This window comes from Toxorhynchites rutilus, chromosome 3 (genome assembly GCF_029784135.1).
Source record: "Toxorhynchites rutilus septentrionalis strain SRP chromosome 3, ASM2978413v1, whole genome shotgun sequence".
Lineage (NCBI taxonomy): Eukaryota > Metazoa > Arthropoda > Insecta > Diptera > Culicidae > Toxorhynchites > Toxorhynchites rutilus.
Genome location: NC_073746.1, coordinates 57,179,054 through 57,195,012, shown reverse-complemented (window position 1 = coordinate 57,195,012; position 15,959 = coordinate 57,179,054). Strand labels below are relative to the sequence as shown.

Here is a 15,959-nt window from a genome sequence, read left to right as displayed (position 1 = left end):
TACGGACGAACACTGGAGGAATTAGAAAGTTATGTAGCAGATGTCAAGAGAGTGCTGGGAGCCAATAATTTGACAATTAACGAGCAGAAGTCCGTGTATAATCGTTCCTCTGTCGATTTTCTTGGATTCACCATCGAAGGATCAGGTATCCTACCGATGAAAAGTAAAATTTCAGATATAAATTTTTTTCAAAATCCAAAAGACATATCGGAAGTTCGCAGTTTCTTAGGAATGTTGACGTTCATAAGCCCGTTCATTAAGAATTTCTCGCATAAGACAAAGCTATTACGCGACCTTCTTGCATCGAAGTCGAAGTTCATTTGGAAGGAAGAACATCAAAAAGCTTTTGATGATCTTAAAAGTGCAGCTGAGAATGATTTAATTAAGCGAGGTTATTTCGATGAAAAAGACACGACCATCCTATATACAGACGCGTCGCCTTGGGGTTTAGGTGCCGTCTTAGTACAAGCGGTTAAAGGCACGACAGGAGATCGAATCATTGCTTGTGTATCTAAAAGTCTGACGAATGCAGAGCGTAGATATCCACAGTTGCATCGTGAAGCCCTTGCAATCGTTTGGTCTATGGAACGGTTTGCTTATTATCTTCTCGGCAGACGTTTTATATTGCGTTCAGATAGTGAAGCTTTGATGTTCATGACAAAGAATAGGGATCGGAAGGATGTAGGAAAAAGGATTATGTCGAGAGCTGAGGGCTGGCTTCTTCGAATGGACCATTATTGTTACAATTTCGAACACGAATCGGGCTGTGACAACATTGCTGATGCTGCTTCCAGGATGGGTGTCATACGCAATGATCCACAGTTTGGAGTAGAAAAGGAATCCCACGAATTATGCTCAGTTACCGCTAATCCTGTTACAATCAGTGATGAGCTATTGGCTTTGACTAACGCTCAAGTGAGGGAAGAGTCTTTGAAAGACGTCGAACTTCAAACTGTTATCGCATGGCTAGGCAAAAACGAGAAGTGGCGAGCTGAGATCGCAAGTTATCAAGCATTTCAAAGAAGTCTATATACGCAAGGAGATATTCTAATGAAGGATGAAAAAATGGTCTTACCGGCAGCGTTGCGTAGTAGAGCATTACGTTTAGCTCATCGGAGCCACCCTGGAATGTCCACAATGAAAAATTTCTTGCGACAGGGTTTGTGGTAGCCTGGTATGGACCGGGAGGAGAGTTTTTAATACTTATTACGTTCCGAAAACATTGAAAGCGGATAATGGGCCACCTTTCAACAGTGTCGAACTTGAGAAGTGGCTGAAGGAAGTATGGGGTATTAAGTTAATCCGTAGTACGCCGTTGAATCCCACAGAGAATGGACTGGTCGAAAGGAGTATGCAGGGAATAAATAAAATAACTGCTATCGCGAAGCTTGGGCAGCTAAACTGGAAAGAAGCTTTAGCTGATTATGTTGCAGCTTACAATTCATGGCCGCATCATGTAACAAAGATTCCTCCAGCAGAATTGATGTTTGGCAGAGCTGTCAGATGTTTTTTACCAGATGTGCGAACGGATAGCAACCACAAGGCTGATGGAGAGCTACGGGACCGAGATCAGATTGCTAAGTTCAATCGAAACCTGCGAGCAGATACTAGCCGTCATGCCCAGGAGTCGCTGATCAAGGCTGGAGATATGGTGTTGGTTAACCAAAAGAAGCGAGATAAGGCTGATTCCACATATAATAAAATACTACACAAGGTCGTCCAAATCACTGGAGCAGGGCGAGCTACGATAATGGATATGTCAACGAATAGGATATACGATCGTAATGTAAAATTGCTCAAAAAATTTGTTCAACGAAAGGTGGAAGAAGCTGAGGGAAATGTTAACGAATCCTCTTCTCAGAAGGAAAACAGAATAAACACACCATCAAAATTAAGTAACTATCATTCATATATTTTAATCTTTTTACCCTTTGTTATAAATTATTACCTCTCCACAGATTCACGTCCTCAAACGTATCCAACGAAGCCTGGGGAAACATCAAGCGAGGAAGCCACAGACAAACTTCAGAGCGAGCTTGAAGAGCCGGTCGGAAAGAGTGAATTGCGTAAGCATCAGAATCCAAGACAAATATGCCGTCCAAAACGCTACCTTGATGCTGTAGAAATAACAGATCATCATTGAGACTGTAAAAAGTGAATGAATCAATTTGAAGTCATTTTTCATATTGTTGTGTACTGGGAGGATGTGGTATCCTGAGAGAATGAGAGTGACACCTCGACAGAGTGGTGTGGCACTCATAGAGAGAACGAGGTTAAAGTTTAGTCTGTGTGTGGGAAATAAAAGGCATAAGTCGTAGAAACTATGGGTCGTTTTTATGTGATAGAAGCTCATCCGAGATTTTCAGGGTATTACAGTGAACAGCAGGACAATCCTACAGTTGTAATGGAGGATAATCAGGGGTGTTTGGCTTTCGTACGATCAAAGAGGACCACCAGACGTTATAAGCACATTGACACTCGTGAACGTTTTGTGCAGGAGTTGTGTACCAAGAAGAGGATTCAACTGAGATACTGCTCGACCGAACAAATGGCTGCCGATATCATGACCAAGCCTCTAGGTCCGTTGAAGCACCGAGAGTTCTGCGGAATGCTGGGGCTAAAGGAGGATTCCGGAAGAGATTTTACATTGAGGGGGAGAGTGGAACGGTGCAATGCGTACCTCTTCATTATATCTTGTACCGGTTATGTATTCACCTTCTCATGCGTACCTTTCCGTACCTACATTTTGGTTGTGCCGGATGCGCTGACAGCAGTATAAATTCGTATGCCATACAGTGCGTGTCTATTCAAGACGATCGAAACCATATTTACGTGTTTACTTTGAATAAACGTGTTCGAGTGTTTTTACAAAAGTAATTTCCGCGAGTTTTGTTATTTCCGCTATCGTTCACCGAAATTCTCCCAGCCTTGTTTATTCCGCTGCATTGGACTCTACCAACCATCAGGGCAGACAACGTTGGAAGAAGGAGGAGTCTGAAAGAGCAACGCAGGCCATCAAGAACGGATTTTCTTTGACCAAGCATCGAAAGTATTTGAAAATGCTCGACCAACAGTGAAAAAATCCATGCAGAATTCGAGATGGTCTCGATCGTTTTTTTCGATGAAACACACACTGGACCAAATCACCCCACAGACGGTCCAAATCACCCCGCATCAAATTTTAATGTCCAAAATCATCTCTTTTATTTCATGATAAATATTTTGTTAGTTTGAAGCTTGATATAATGATTAAACATTATTGATTGAGAGAAAACAAGTGTAGCTTACTATACAATGTGACATTTTTTATTTATACCGTATTGGTTTGGAAATATTAGGCTTAGGATTTGCTTAGGTGGTCCAAATTCCTCCTTTTCCGCTACTAGAATAAACTCGAAATTGCTGACAGGAATAGCTTTCCATGTTTCGTGTATTTTGATCAACAGTTCTTCTTTATTCTTGATTTCACGTGGTTCTCGGACAACAATCTCAATTACGGCAATCTGCCAAAGGTTTCCTATCGTATTTAGATCGAGGAGCTTAGCTGGTCTTTGCATAACTTCAGTTTTATGGTTGAGTATTGTCTAGTCGGATTCTAACAGAACAAAGGTCTATATTCCGTGTTGTAAATAAATGGTTTCAGGATCGTAAAACCGGTGTTATGGAAAATATCACTTGCATCTCGGGGAAAAGGTTAACCAATTAAACAAAAATATTTTATTTCACTTTCACAGAAAAATATCATTCAAATTATTTCTACACCCTTTCCTTGTGATGCCTGACATCAACCCCTTTGGCAAAGTTTGTTCCAAAATTTGCTTATCTGTGCAGTATCCAGCATCGTTTTACCCAGTTTTTTGAGCATATGTTTCCTGAGTCATTCTCTTTGTACAACTTTGAGTCCATCGCCTTTTTTGCGACAAGAACCTTAATTTTCGCTCCACATGTGCAAAAAACCTGCCAAATCATGACCTTCCGAGCAAACTTATCCGTTAACGTGAACTTGAATCGGCCAGGGATATCTTCTCCTCCAGTGCATAGGTAACATTTTTGATTAGAGTGCTGTTTGGAATCCTCCTTATCAGAGCCTGGTCATCTGGTCATCGGTCCTGTTATTTGCGTACTTGTTTGCTCGGCAAGAGAGAAATGATTCGAACACTTATGACTTTTATAATATACAGGATTCAAACATTGAAGTTCTACCGCCTCTAGCCTTGAAAAAGGCCATTTGAGACGATTGTCAATCGAGGGTTACGAAGACCCCCTGAGTCCGCGCTTGCAGCTGCAGAACGCGAACAGCAGGTTTAGTGGGCATTTGCAGGAAATTATTGTTGATACTCATGTCTCTCTCTTATGTTATGATAGGCCTATTTTGAGTGTTCAGTTAATTTTTGACAGCTGCTTTGTTAATAATAGCCATAGAGCTATAATTCGTCAACAGTTATGACCATCTGAAGCAAATTTGGGTCGTCGTGGACATAGCTCCTGTTTTCGGTCAAAATTGAGTCCGAATCGTTTCTCAAAAGCTGGATTTATTCTCTCATCGCCCTTACGGAACGCAATCCTTATCTCTGAAAAACAGTAAATAACGCAACCTAGACTCTCCATCTCCCCCTTCTCTACGTAACTTGTGCACGAGGCATTAGGTTTTCAGCAACTGATGGTGATTGAACAATATTATTTTCTTCCCTCAATGAATGTTTTTGTGAACTCAATTTTCTTATTCACGCAAAATTTTATAATTTGGAATAGGCAAAAATCGAAGACGAGAAAAAAAGCACAAACAAAGAAGCTGTCAAAAATAAACTGGACATTCAAAACGGTTCAATTTGGCAGCATAAGTGAGCAGGGTTGCCTACTATAATTTTAAAACATCAACAAGAATGAACATAAAAAACAGGATAAATCAGGATAGCTCGTAATGGGTTGTCCGGAAAGTTAAAGTCGATTTTTGGGAAAACAAGAACATAATTGTCAATCAAAGCAAAATATCCTATCCTCCCAGAACATGTTTGCTTCTTCGTCGAAAACAGCTGCGTGCCATACATGTGAGAAACAGGTTGCTTGGTAGTAGCTTATAATACAGAATCCATTCCAAATCCCACCAGAAACAGAGTATATCTTCCGAGCGAAGTAAAAAATGTAAAAGAATTAATAAGCATGGTATAAATCCTCGCATAAACGGAAATGCTTGTGTTTCGCCTGACTTTTTGATCGTTTATATTTTTTCCGAAAAACCTACAGCATCATTACCGTCAATTGCAGAGAAATCAAAATTCGAAAATACAAGCCAGGCCGCTGGAATTGTGATTGATGTTTGTAATGCCGATACTGCAACAGTAAAATACGCACAAACTAATTTATTTTCAATTTTTTTTAAATTTTTTTTGATGCATCCACCATATAGTGCGGACCTGGCACTTAACGATTATCACCTTTTTCTTGCATTGTAAAATTTTCAGAGTGATTAAAAATTAGGATCAAGGGAAGATTGTAAAAATCTATTGCTATGGTTTTTCGCTAATAAGGATCAAGACCTCTATGATAGAGAAATCATGAAGCTACCTTTAGAATGGCAATGAAATGGTGTATATTTGACCCAAATCGGACAATCGGAAGCATATTAAAATGAGGTTTGAATTTCACCCAAAAATAATAGATTACTTTTTCACCAACCTAATATTTACCATAGTCCCATCATTAAAGTTTATTTTGAATCAGACGAGCAAATTACATATAAAATCTGTTTATATTGACTGTGGATTTGAAAATTTTCTCTTGAGTAATTTTACACGCTGAAACGTATTCCTATATTAATAACTCTGGGGATACATCTACATACACATTATCCTTAATAAAGCAATGTTATTCTTCAAACTTAATCTCGTTGTAATTTCATAAATTTGTCAGATAATCTGGTTTCATGAAATTTTCTACAACTGTTTTGGAAAGCCTCGAAACAATTGATAGTAGAGATAAAAAATATTAAGTACAGCTTTGCGTCCATAGAATTTAACTTGATGTAAGATATATACAAGTGTGAAATGGAGAACTATCATGACAGAAAACTTTGACATGGAAACCAGTATATTTGTTACGAATAATGTAAAAAGTACAAAAAATTAGGATCATTTCAGAAAAATCAGGATAAATTGGATGTTCGTCAGGATATCAGGGAGCGTGCTAAAAAGTCTGGGAAATCCTGAAAAATCAGGAAGGTTGACATCTGTGTAAGTGAGAGACTTGAGTAACAACTAGGGAACGAAATTCTCGCTCAACTTAGATCTGAGTATTCAGTCAACCAATCTAGTTTTCGATGAGTTGTCCAATGTTCGAATTTTCGTCTCTTACTTTTTACCGAAAATTCTTTTTCAGAGAGAGGGAAGGGGCAAAATCTGTCTCTCTCTCTTTCTCTCTCTGAAGCCCAACGAAAATGCTTTTTCGTTTCTCATTTAGTGCTGAAAATATGAAAAAAGAAACAAGAAGCGAAAAATGAATGCAACTTAAGTCTGTTTAGTCTAGTAGGCGATTATTTCGTTCTGTGGTACCAATGTAACACCACAAAAAAATCGAAAGTCGAATACACATAAATCACGGAAATTCAAAAGTTACGTATATTTTTTGTACAGACCTCATAGATGATCAATTTTCAATAGCAATAGTTTTGAAATGTCTTCATCTTTGAAAACTCGTCGTATCTGATTTTCTACACCCAAAATTATTTTCAGAACATTTTTTGACATCCTAAACCATCAGTAAATGAGCATAAAAATATCATAAAAAGTATTATTTACCCATACTGGTACAGCATTTACCCAAGTGAGAGGCGGGTTTGTGTATATTTTATGTGTCACAACAATTTAAGAGCAATATAGGAGAGCAAAATAAGAAACTCTCTGCAAAAAAAGTACGGACTAATTGTTGCACACGTGGGTGACTCCCAAATTGAGCCAACATATCGTGATCCCCACTGACATTTTCCGCTTGTGTTTCCCTAAATTGAGTTTCCCGCTAACAGTTCTGCTTGAGATTTACTCCTGAACCGTCTTAACCCAGTCGGTCTTGGTTCATTTTCTGCTTGGAATCATTTGGTATTTTTTTGTGTACAATCCCATAATTGACATTCAGTTTGAGAGAATGGGAAGTCTGATCCATACATACAAGCAGTTTAACACTCTTGAAAAAGGTGTTTTTATTTGTAACACCGGTAACACACGAAAAAACATCTTTTCGGCCAATGATGCTATCTTTTCTGCCAACGCCGGTTTGAATGTAGTCTATGTCTATGTAGTCTATGTAGAACATGCTATTTTAACGAACAATTATTGAAGAAAAATCTCTATTGCAACAAATTAGAAATTAAGGAATGTCCAAATCGATAAAAGACAAAAGGGGCAGTGAAAAAATAGAAAGACGACAACGAAGATAGTAGTGGTGAAAATAGGAACAACAAAGAAGAGCCCAATGAGGAACAGAAAGTTTAAAAAAATTATGAAGATGAAGAAACCGAACACGACCTGTCGGTCACGGTTAGGTTCGATGTTTGACATTGTTTGCCAATGATGATAATTGTAGAGTGACAAACAAAATAGTGTTTGTACCAAATCTAAACCAAACTTCGTCTGTCAAATATTTGAACTCGGGACAAACAGTGTACGGCCACCTTAAGAGGTTGTCTAGAGTCAGGTCAAATTTATATGGTGTCTTCGTCTTCTTATTTTTCTCATTTCTATGGAATAGAATGATATGCACGGTGGATAGCTACGATTGTTTTCGAAGTGGTAACGTAGCATGAAAAATTACCGTTTCTATTGAATTAGAAGGCTTTTATATAAGTTATGAGTCACAGAATTCAACAAAATCATGTCATGTCAATCATGTCAAATTATATTTGTTCAAAATTTATTGTTCATTATTCAAACTCCAGACACTTTTACTTTTAATTCCGGACACTCTTATGCAACTTCTACAATGTACAATGTGAAATGTGCTTTTTTTATCCCGGACATGGGTTTGTTAAACACAAATATTTGTTTTTATTTTTGTCATGGTTTATCAACTAAATTGATACAATATATAACTATCAGTCAAATTATCTCAACACCCAAAATAATGTTATGGTTTTGGTATGAAATTGAATATAATGAAAAAATGTCCGGATTTAAAGCATTACTGTACTGATGTATTCTAACTATATTTCGTCGCTCTTTTTCATCGGTACAAAATCAGTTTGACTGTCAGATCAGCTAATCGTGAATGGGTTTTTGTTAGCCTGCCATGCACCGAATCCCCTTGTTGCAGTTATCATGGACCGGGATGCTGCGCGTGAAACAACAGAAAATTGTTTATGGAACATGGATAGAGACAGATGAAAACTGAAGAATAGTCGAATGAAGGAGGAGGTAAAATGTGCTCCCGTGCCCGAGTGGTTAGCGTCAAACCAAACATGTCGGGGGGTTAGATTCCCGTTCTGGTCAGGGGATTTTTTCGCCAGAGAAATTTCCTCCGTCTTGCACTGCGGTCACGTGTATTTTAGAGCTTGCCGCTCAGAATACATTCAAGGCGTGTAATTTGGCATAGGAATCTCAACTAAGTACTAATGAAAATGACGCCAGTAATACTACATTGAGACGGCGAAGTTCCTCTAGGAACTTTAGTGTCATTCAAGGGGAAGAATAAGAAGGATATAAAAATATTTGAATTATAGAAGAAAAGGGTCTATACAGGGCATTGAGTTGAAAACTATAGTTGGATGAAATCAAAAAGTTGAAGGAAGTTGAAGACATTAGTTGGATGAAAGTGTATTAAAGGACTAAAGTGAAAGGAATCAGGAATTTTAATAGGAGCTCAAAGGAAATTAATTTGTTGAATTTGGAATTAATGGACAGGTAAATTGATTGGTGATTTTTGAAAATGAGAGTACTAAAATTCATTATTTTAGGAACTAGATTCTTCTGAATAATTTAAATTGAAAAATCGTTTGATTTTTGATTATCAGACCAAAACAGTAAGCATTCGATGTGTGCTTAATTTATTATTTTTTATTATAACCATTTGTAATAAAACTGTTTACAGTTTTGAGCTGTTACGAACAAAACTTCTGCAAAAATATATACCGAAAATCCGAAAAAGTTTCAATATCACGTGCACGTTAGCATTCCAATCGGTATTACCAGATATCGGTTTTGAACGAATGAGAATCGATTGTAAAATTTCATAGCATAAATGAATGTACGAATGGAGCTAGACGTTACGAATCGGCTGGAAAGGAATGCGAATCGGGGCGGAAAATGCATCCGAATCACTGCAATTTTATTTTTTTACGCGGACTCGCACTCCACATACATACAAATCGGGCGTCAAATTTCGTTGTTTGGGAAGCGTTCTTCTTTCTTCGGTTCCGTCTAGCTTTCTGATTAGCTTATCGCATTGGGTAATTGGGCTCTAAAACTGCAATTCCATTACTGCAGTGATAAGGCTGCCGAAAAACCCAACGAGAAAGCTGCGGGAGATTGGTAAAAAAGAAGTTTGATGAACGGCCTCCCCTCTGAGAGCTATCCAGCAAGTAGCGGGGGACAACAAATGTATGAACTCTTGTCGATGGAGGTACTACAAATCAATCAGCACCACTGCAAAACGCCACAATTGCTTTGGAAGATTCATCGGCAAAAAGGCCGACGTAGCGATCGTAGCCTAGTCGTATAGAGTTGGGCTGGCGGATATCCAGAAGAGCTAGATCAATGCCAGGTCAGGGGTGTGGGAGAGTAGACTCACCAGCGGAGGTTTAGTTTGCTGGAAAGTATGTCAACATTGAATGTAAAATTGGACAATGAAAATTCTTCCAGCACCTGCAGCATAGACGGTCGGGAATTAATAATCGATGTTGATTTTTGTAGCCCGACGTTGAGAACTATATAGTGTACGATGAGTATACACTAGGGTGCCAATGAGAATGGTCATCTCGAATTTCAAAAAGTTACCACATAAAAATGTTCACCACCTCGAAAAAACACCATATGCAAAATATCAGGGTTTGCAAAAAAATTGTTTTGATGCCAAATATCTTAAAATTGCATGATCTATTGTCATCTCGAGAATTTTTTTTATCAAAATCGACACTCAGGGGATTAGTTTTTTTCTGAATACGAGACAAAACGTATGGTTTTGGATGCCAATAAAAAAAGTTATCTCGATTTTTCATTCGGAACTTGATGCGGAATGTTGATTTACACGATAAAATACCCAATGCAGAATATTTGCTCAATCGGACCTTATGTGTCTTTGACAACACGACAATTTTTTCAGGAATTTGACTGAGATGTTCTGCCGCTTCCGATATACCAACCAGATATCAAACCCTCATATTATCATTTGTTCAGGTTCCGGAAAAATTCTCTTAATGGTAAGGACAACGATCTTGAATCAAGATTGGAAGTTAGCAATCATGTTATGTTATGTTGTTCAATTATATACACATTTGTGTTTCACTAGTTTAAGCTTCTATTGGCTCAACTCACCTCTTGTTTCCTTCGAAATCTTCCAGTTCGATCCGGAGCGAGTAGTCCTCGTTGTTTGTCAGCATGTAGATGTTCTCATTGCCGAGCCAGAATTCCTTTGCCGGATCTCCGAAACCATTCTTGTAATCGGCCCAGTCACGGTTGAAGTTCTCCCGGGGCTCACCGAAGTCATCCCGTCGCTGGATGACCTGCGAGGGGCGAAAGCAAAGCAAGAGCCATTAAGGTGGTGACCTGATACAACAGCAATAGTAAAAGTATATTTACGGTCCATCCACCATCAGCGATTTCCTGCTCACAGAAGACCTTCAGGAACCAATAGGTCGTACCACGGATCTGTAAGTAGTACACTCCGGACTGGCGCATGCCGGCGTTCATCATGTCGGTACAAGAGAATCCCTGCAAAACAGTATCGAAACGAAACAGCCGGAAATAAGAGCAGAGAAATGACGATGTTACAGTGAATATTGGAAAGGCCAACGAGATGAATATTTATTTTGCAAATTGCCGAGTTGAATGGGAATGGAGATAATCTTCAGCCGCGTGTCAGGAAGTCATTTGTCAGCTAGTTTCGTTTTTCTTCCGTTTGTACCTGATCGCCGCCCTGGAATGGTGTTACTGATTATATTACCGTCCGAGATAACCACCATGTATCACAGAAGAGGGAAAGGTGCGGCAGGATCGCGTTTTATAGCGTATGCCTTTTGTGGCAGACAAACGAGAAGATGGTCGATCACATCAGTACATTCCTAGGATCACCTGAATAATCATCAATCACTCTTAATCCACACGGTAGCTGGGCAACCATAGCATGGTTCCCTCAACTCAAAAAAATACCTGGGAAGCTTTTTGATTTTAATGATTGATTGAGATTGAAATTTCTCTGGAATTCAGTGTATTGATATGTTCACGGAATTTCTAGGTTGTAGGAGTTCCGTTTTGAAAATTGCCAAAAATCGCTGTTGAACACCCATAAAATATTGAAAAATTGAGATATCAAAAAATGGCTACGTAACAATTTTGATAATTCATTTTTACATGTTGAAAAACAAATTTCAGTCAAAGCGGTCCACTAGATTCTGAGATAAACGAACCACCAGTTGAAAACATGGTTTATGATAAGATGTTTCTAGTTGTTCTGCAATCATTGATCTACTTTGAACTGTTACTCGGTGAATCATTTTAAAAAGTTTTCTGGAATCTTGTTGGGATTTCATTTCATCAAAGAAAAAAAAAATCATTTTCCTCGCACCATCAATCATAGATATAACTTTTTTACATTACGTATTGACGATATTGTAAGCAATGATTTTTTATGTGGTTTATGTGATTATTACTAGTCGAAAACATGGAACTTTCTCTGTTCATAATTATGTTTTGAAAATAGAGTGAATTTGAGAGAAAATGTTCCCCACTAAAGCTGTATATTTAAATTTTGAATGCTGTGAAACGTTTCGATAATAAGAAAAGCTTCCATCGAGTTTTCAGTATACTACCTGTTGGCGTCGATAATAACCCTTCACGCTGCTATAACCAACCGACCCTTCGGCAAAAGGGGCCATAATTAAAATTCAAAGCACATCAGCTCCGGGGGGCATTTTGTCGACAGATGATGATGAAGACAGGTTCAGACAAATTGAATGAACAACATAACGTGAACTACCTCTGAGGTCTTCATTCATACATGGCTTCCCTGCAGTTATAGGATTAACGATTGATCAGCTCCCCTCTTAATAAGAAGCAACAGTTTGGTGGTTCCAGCTGTACGTACATTGCATAACTCACGAAAACAGACCGAATCGTAAAAGTTTAAAATGGTTTATCAACGGCCGAGTGAAAGCACTTTCCTCTGTCAGTTCAATTCGGATCGGCGATCAATTTTATCACATCCTAGAAGTTGTAATAAATCACACTCAGTTAGAAATGATTTAACGTTCACATGGTGCACCCAAATGGCGTCATCCGCACCTCGTTCGGCTCGGAGTAAGTTCCCATGTAAATCATCTTTCCGGTGGCATTAATTCCCTGGCTGCGGCAGTCGCCAATTAGTCATGCCGAATCGGACAGATAAGATCGATTTCATAGTTTCGAGACCAGAGGTGCGATCGGTGCCGTCCTGTGTATAAATATTTATTTATGTAATTCTACCTTCCGAGAATGGGGAAATGAGAGGATCGTACGTCACTGCCTTCTGTTTTAGAGAGTGCTATCGCGATCGCGGAACGGTGATTTATCATTTATGTTTCCTTCCCTATGATAAATAATTAAATACATTCAATTTTGTGTAACAGGTTATTCTTTGCCAAAAGCTGAATGGACACATTGTATGTTAACGATAGTTATACTATTTTAAGGTTGAAAAATAACTTGTATTTAGTCTTCTATATTAGATGGAATAACAGGCTACAGGTCAGGTGATCTTCTCGTTTATAGTAAGTAATTTTTTTGAAAGCTTTCTTCAAATACAAGATAGGGCATAGATAAATGACTCGTATTTTAATTCATAATGCTTGTCCCGCTCAGAATTATATTTTCAAGTGAAAACTTCACAGGATTCCTAATAAAAATACAGAACCAGCGTCTGAATTACCCCAACGAGGCTCTCTAGTTTGTGACGGTGCTTCGCGTCAATCATAAATACCAGAAAACTCATGCAAGGCTGTTTTACACGACCGCGATATCAACTGCACAAAAAAAATTCGCATAAAAATTATCTCACGATAAAAAACTTTTATTCTCGAATAAAAAACGATACAAAGTCGACAATTAAACCGCTTAGTAACCAACACGCTCGATAGTTGCAGCGCGATCGTAATTTTTTTTCCTTCAGAGAGCGTCGCGTGACTTATGCGCAACCCTGTAAATTGAAGTTGAAAAGTATTTTCTAAGAGTAAAAAGGAGAGCATAAACGTGAATCTATAGTTTTTTAGGTCTAGGCCGTGTATGTGGCAAAGTATGCGAAAAGCTTTAATGTGTGCTTATTTGCAATGTGTATCTTGTTTCGCTCGCTTATATTGTTCGTATATTGCTATAGCATATATATTATACAAATGCTCTACACCCAGGTTTTTTACGCGTTTTTTTTTGCGCAGTTTTTTTACGAGTTTTTTTACGCGGATTTTCCAAATAATGTGGTTTTTTTACGCGGATTCTCCAATAAACGCGTAAAAAAAGACCAGTGCAATATTACATTTCCCCCTCAGCTCACATTTTTCTCTTATTTTCCTTCAGAGCATATTACGGTAATTACTGTTTGTAACGGAGCTAAGCGCTTATGAAGAAAATTAGTGCCGCACCTTATCACGATACTTACGTGGATTTTAGGTGTTTGGTAACGGGTAGCTCACCGGGCTGTACAACGGGGCGGGGTTTTTACGGGCAGCGATTCGTGAATGGATTTCCCTGTCTACTTAGCCATGGACGGTCCAACAGTGGTACTGCACGTATCGTAGAGTGTACATAGTGTGTACAAATAACAAGTGAATCTTCTAGCAACAGCAGATGACCTCATTCGTGAAGAAAACCGAACTGTAGCTACCAGTAACCAACGAAATTGCAGGAAAAAACACTCAACTTTTTACTTCCGTTCTACGTAAGGATAGTCCCATTTGGTATCTATCATTAGGTGACATGGGTTTTTTATGCGAATTTTTCAATTAACGTGGTTTTTTACCCGGATTTTCGGATTAACTCGGTTTTTTACGGGGATTTTCCGATTAACGCGGTTTTTTACGAGGTACGTATCCCCCTCGTAAAAAAACCTGGCTGTACCAGTATTGAAGAGTAGCACATTTTATGTTATTTTCAGGCTCATTTAATGCAATAATCGGGTTGCCAAAATATGTGCTCAAATTAATTTTGGGTGTTCACGGCAACAGATGAAATGTGAATCAACATCAACCGAAGCAAATATAAATGGTAGGTAGTTGATACTAGTAGAAAGTATTCTATTATCTTTTTCAGATCAACGTAATCGTATTGACCTGCGAAATAGGAAATTCTCAGGACGACCACCTATTTGTGGGTCATAAATCAAACATGTAATGCAAATATCGGCGATCGGCAACTATGTTGGATAATAAATAAGAAAAATAATATTTTCAACAATCAAATTTACATTTTATGGGTGCGCAGAATTAGGGACACATCTGCGCATCAGTTAGGAATAATACAGTTTAAGTGCGAAGAATTGGGCCCACATCATATGTTTCCAAATTTTTTTTCTGAATACGTGCGAAATAATAATCTGGTGATCGAATAAAAAGTTAGCTCGAATGAGGGGGGCATTGACACCAATAGATGGTGTATTTCATAATCCTTTAAAACAAGTGATTCCGTGAAAAATATACTATAAAACTACTGTAAATCATGAAAAAGACAATTTGTTTATATGTTTTGAAACATTCGAATACCTGATTTGACAAAGGTGTGCTGAATTAGAGCATTCAAAAATGTGGACAAACCATGATCATATTTTCGACTGGACAAACTAAAATCATTTACCTTACTAATGCTATAATTTCAAGACCGCATTAAGTGTTCGGTGATATGCTGCATATATTTTAGTTACAGAATGGTTAAAATTTTGAAATATCTGCGCCGAATATGGTGAAGTTACGGTAATATAACCAAATCTTGTTGCTTGACAACGGAATCTTAACATCGAGTATTCTGAAAAGGCGAAGTTCTTCGGAAGCGTCAGTGAAATGAAAGGTCTAGTTTGAAAAAATCTGAAAGGCCACAGCAAGCCTAGTTTAGTAAAGTGGCCGGCTGCTGATATGATGGAAACTACCTAAAATCTCAATTTTCATTATCATCTGAGCAATTTGAATTACTACAATTTTTTTAAAAGAGGCGTAATCAAAATCATTGATCTTTATTTCAAAAAATTGTAACTCAAAGTCCAGATGTCAGATTAACGTATTATGTTTAACACAATTGTTGGAAAATTCATGTACTTTTTAGGAAAAACAATATTTTAAATGCACTGTTGAAAAATCTCACTCAAAAATTGAATTCAATATTAAAAACTAAATCTTAAAATATTCAATATTTTTTGTGTATTTTTTTGTATTCCAACCGTCCCAATTTAACAAAGTTTGGCGTACAGTGATTCCGTGGCAACTCATTAAAATGGAGATATGAATTATTGAAAATTTGGTCTGTACTTGTTGGTTTTCAATAACTTCAGTGTATTCTGTATTTTTGAAAAATGTTTATGAAGGCCTGCACAATCTATTTCGATTCCAAGTCAATTAGTGTTGAGATTGTGCACAGTTTTCAACGCACCTTCAAGAAAACATAAAATAGTTCACAAGAATTCAGTATTAAGGTAACCCGTTCAAGGAGAAAGCTCGTTGTTTTCAGTCATTGATAGGTTCTCTACAACATTCCAATCATGAATCACAGATCACTTTGCTCATGCAAATTCACCTTTAGCCAGCC

At 37.9% G+C, this 15,959-nt stretch overlaps 1 protein-coding gene across 3 annotated transcripts in view; it reads right to left on the bottom strand.

The window, feature by feature from the left end:
* The window catches only part of LOC129775400 (fibrinogen alpha chain), a 396,109-nt gene that overhangs the window by 10,985 nt on the left and 369,165 nt on the right, over nt 1–15,959 (bottom strand). For all 3 annotated transcript variants that reach the window (XM_055780118.1, XM_055780117.1, XM_055780119.1), the window contains exons 5-6: nt 10,782–10,913; nt 10,518–10,705 (exon numbers count right to left, since the gene is read on the bottom strand). In XM_055780118.1, coding sequence (XP_055636093.1) covers nt 10,518–10,705; nt 10,782–10,913 — 320 coding nt within the window. The remainder of the gene's footprint in view (nt 1–10,517; nt 10,706–10,781; nt 10,914–15,959) is intronic.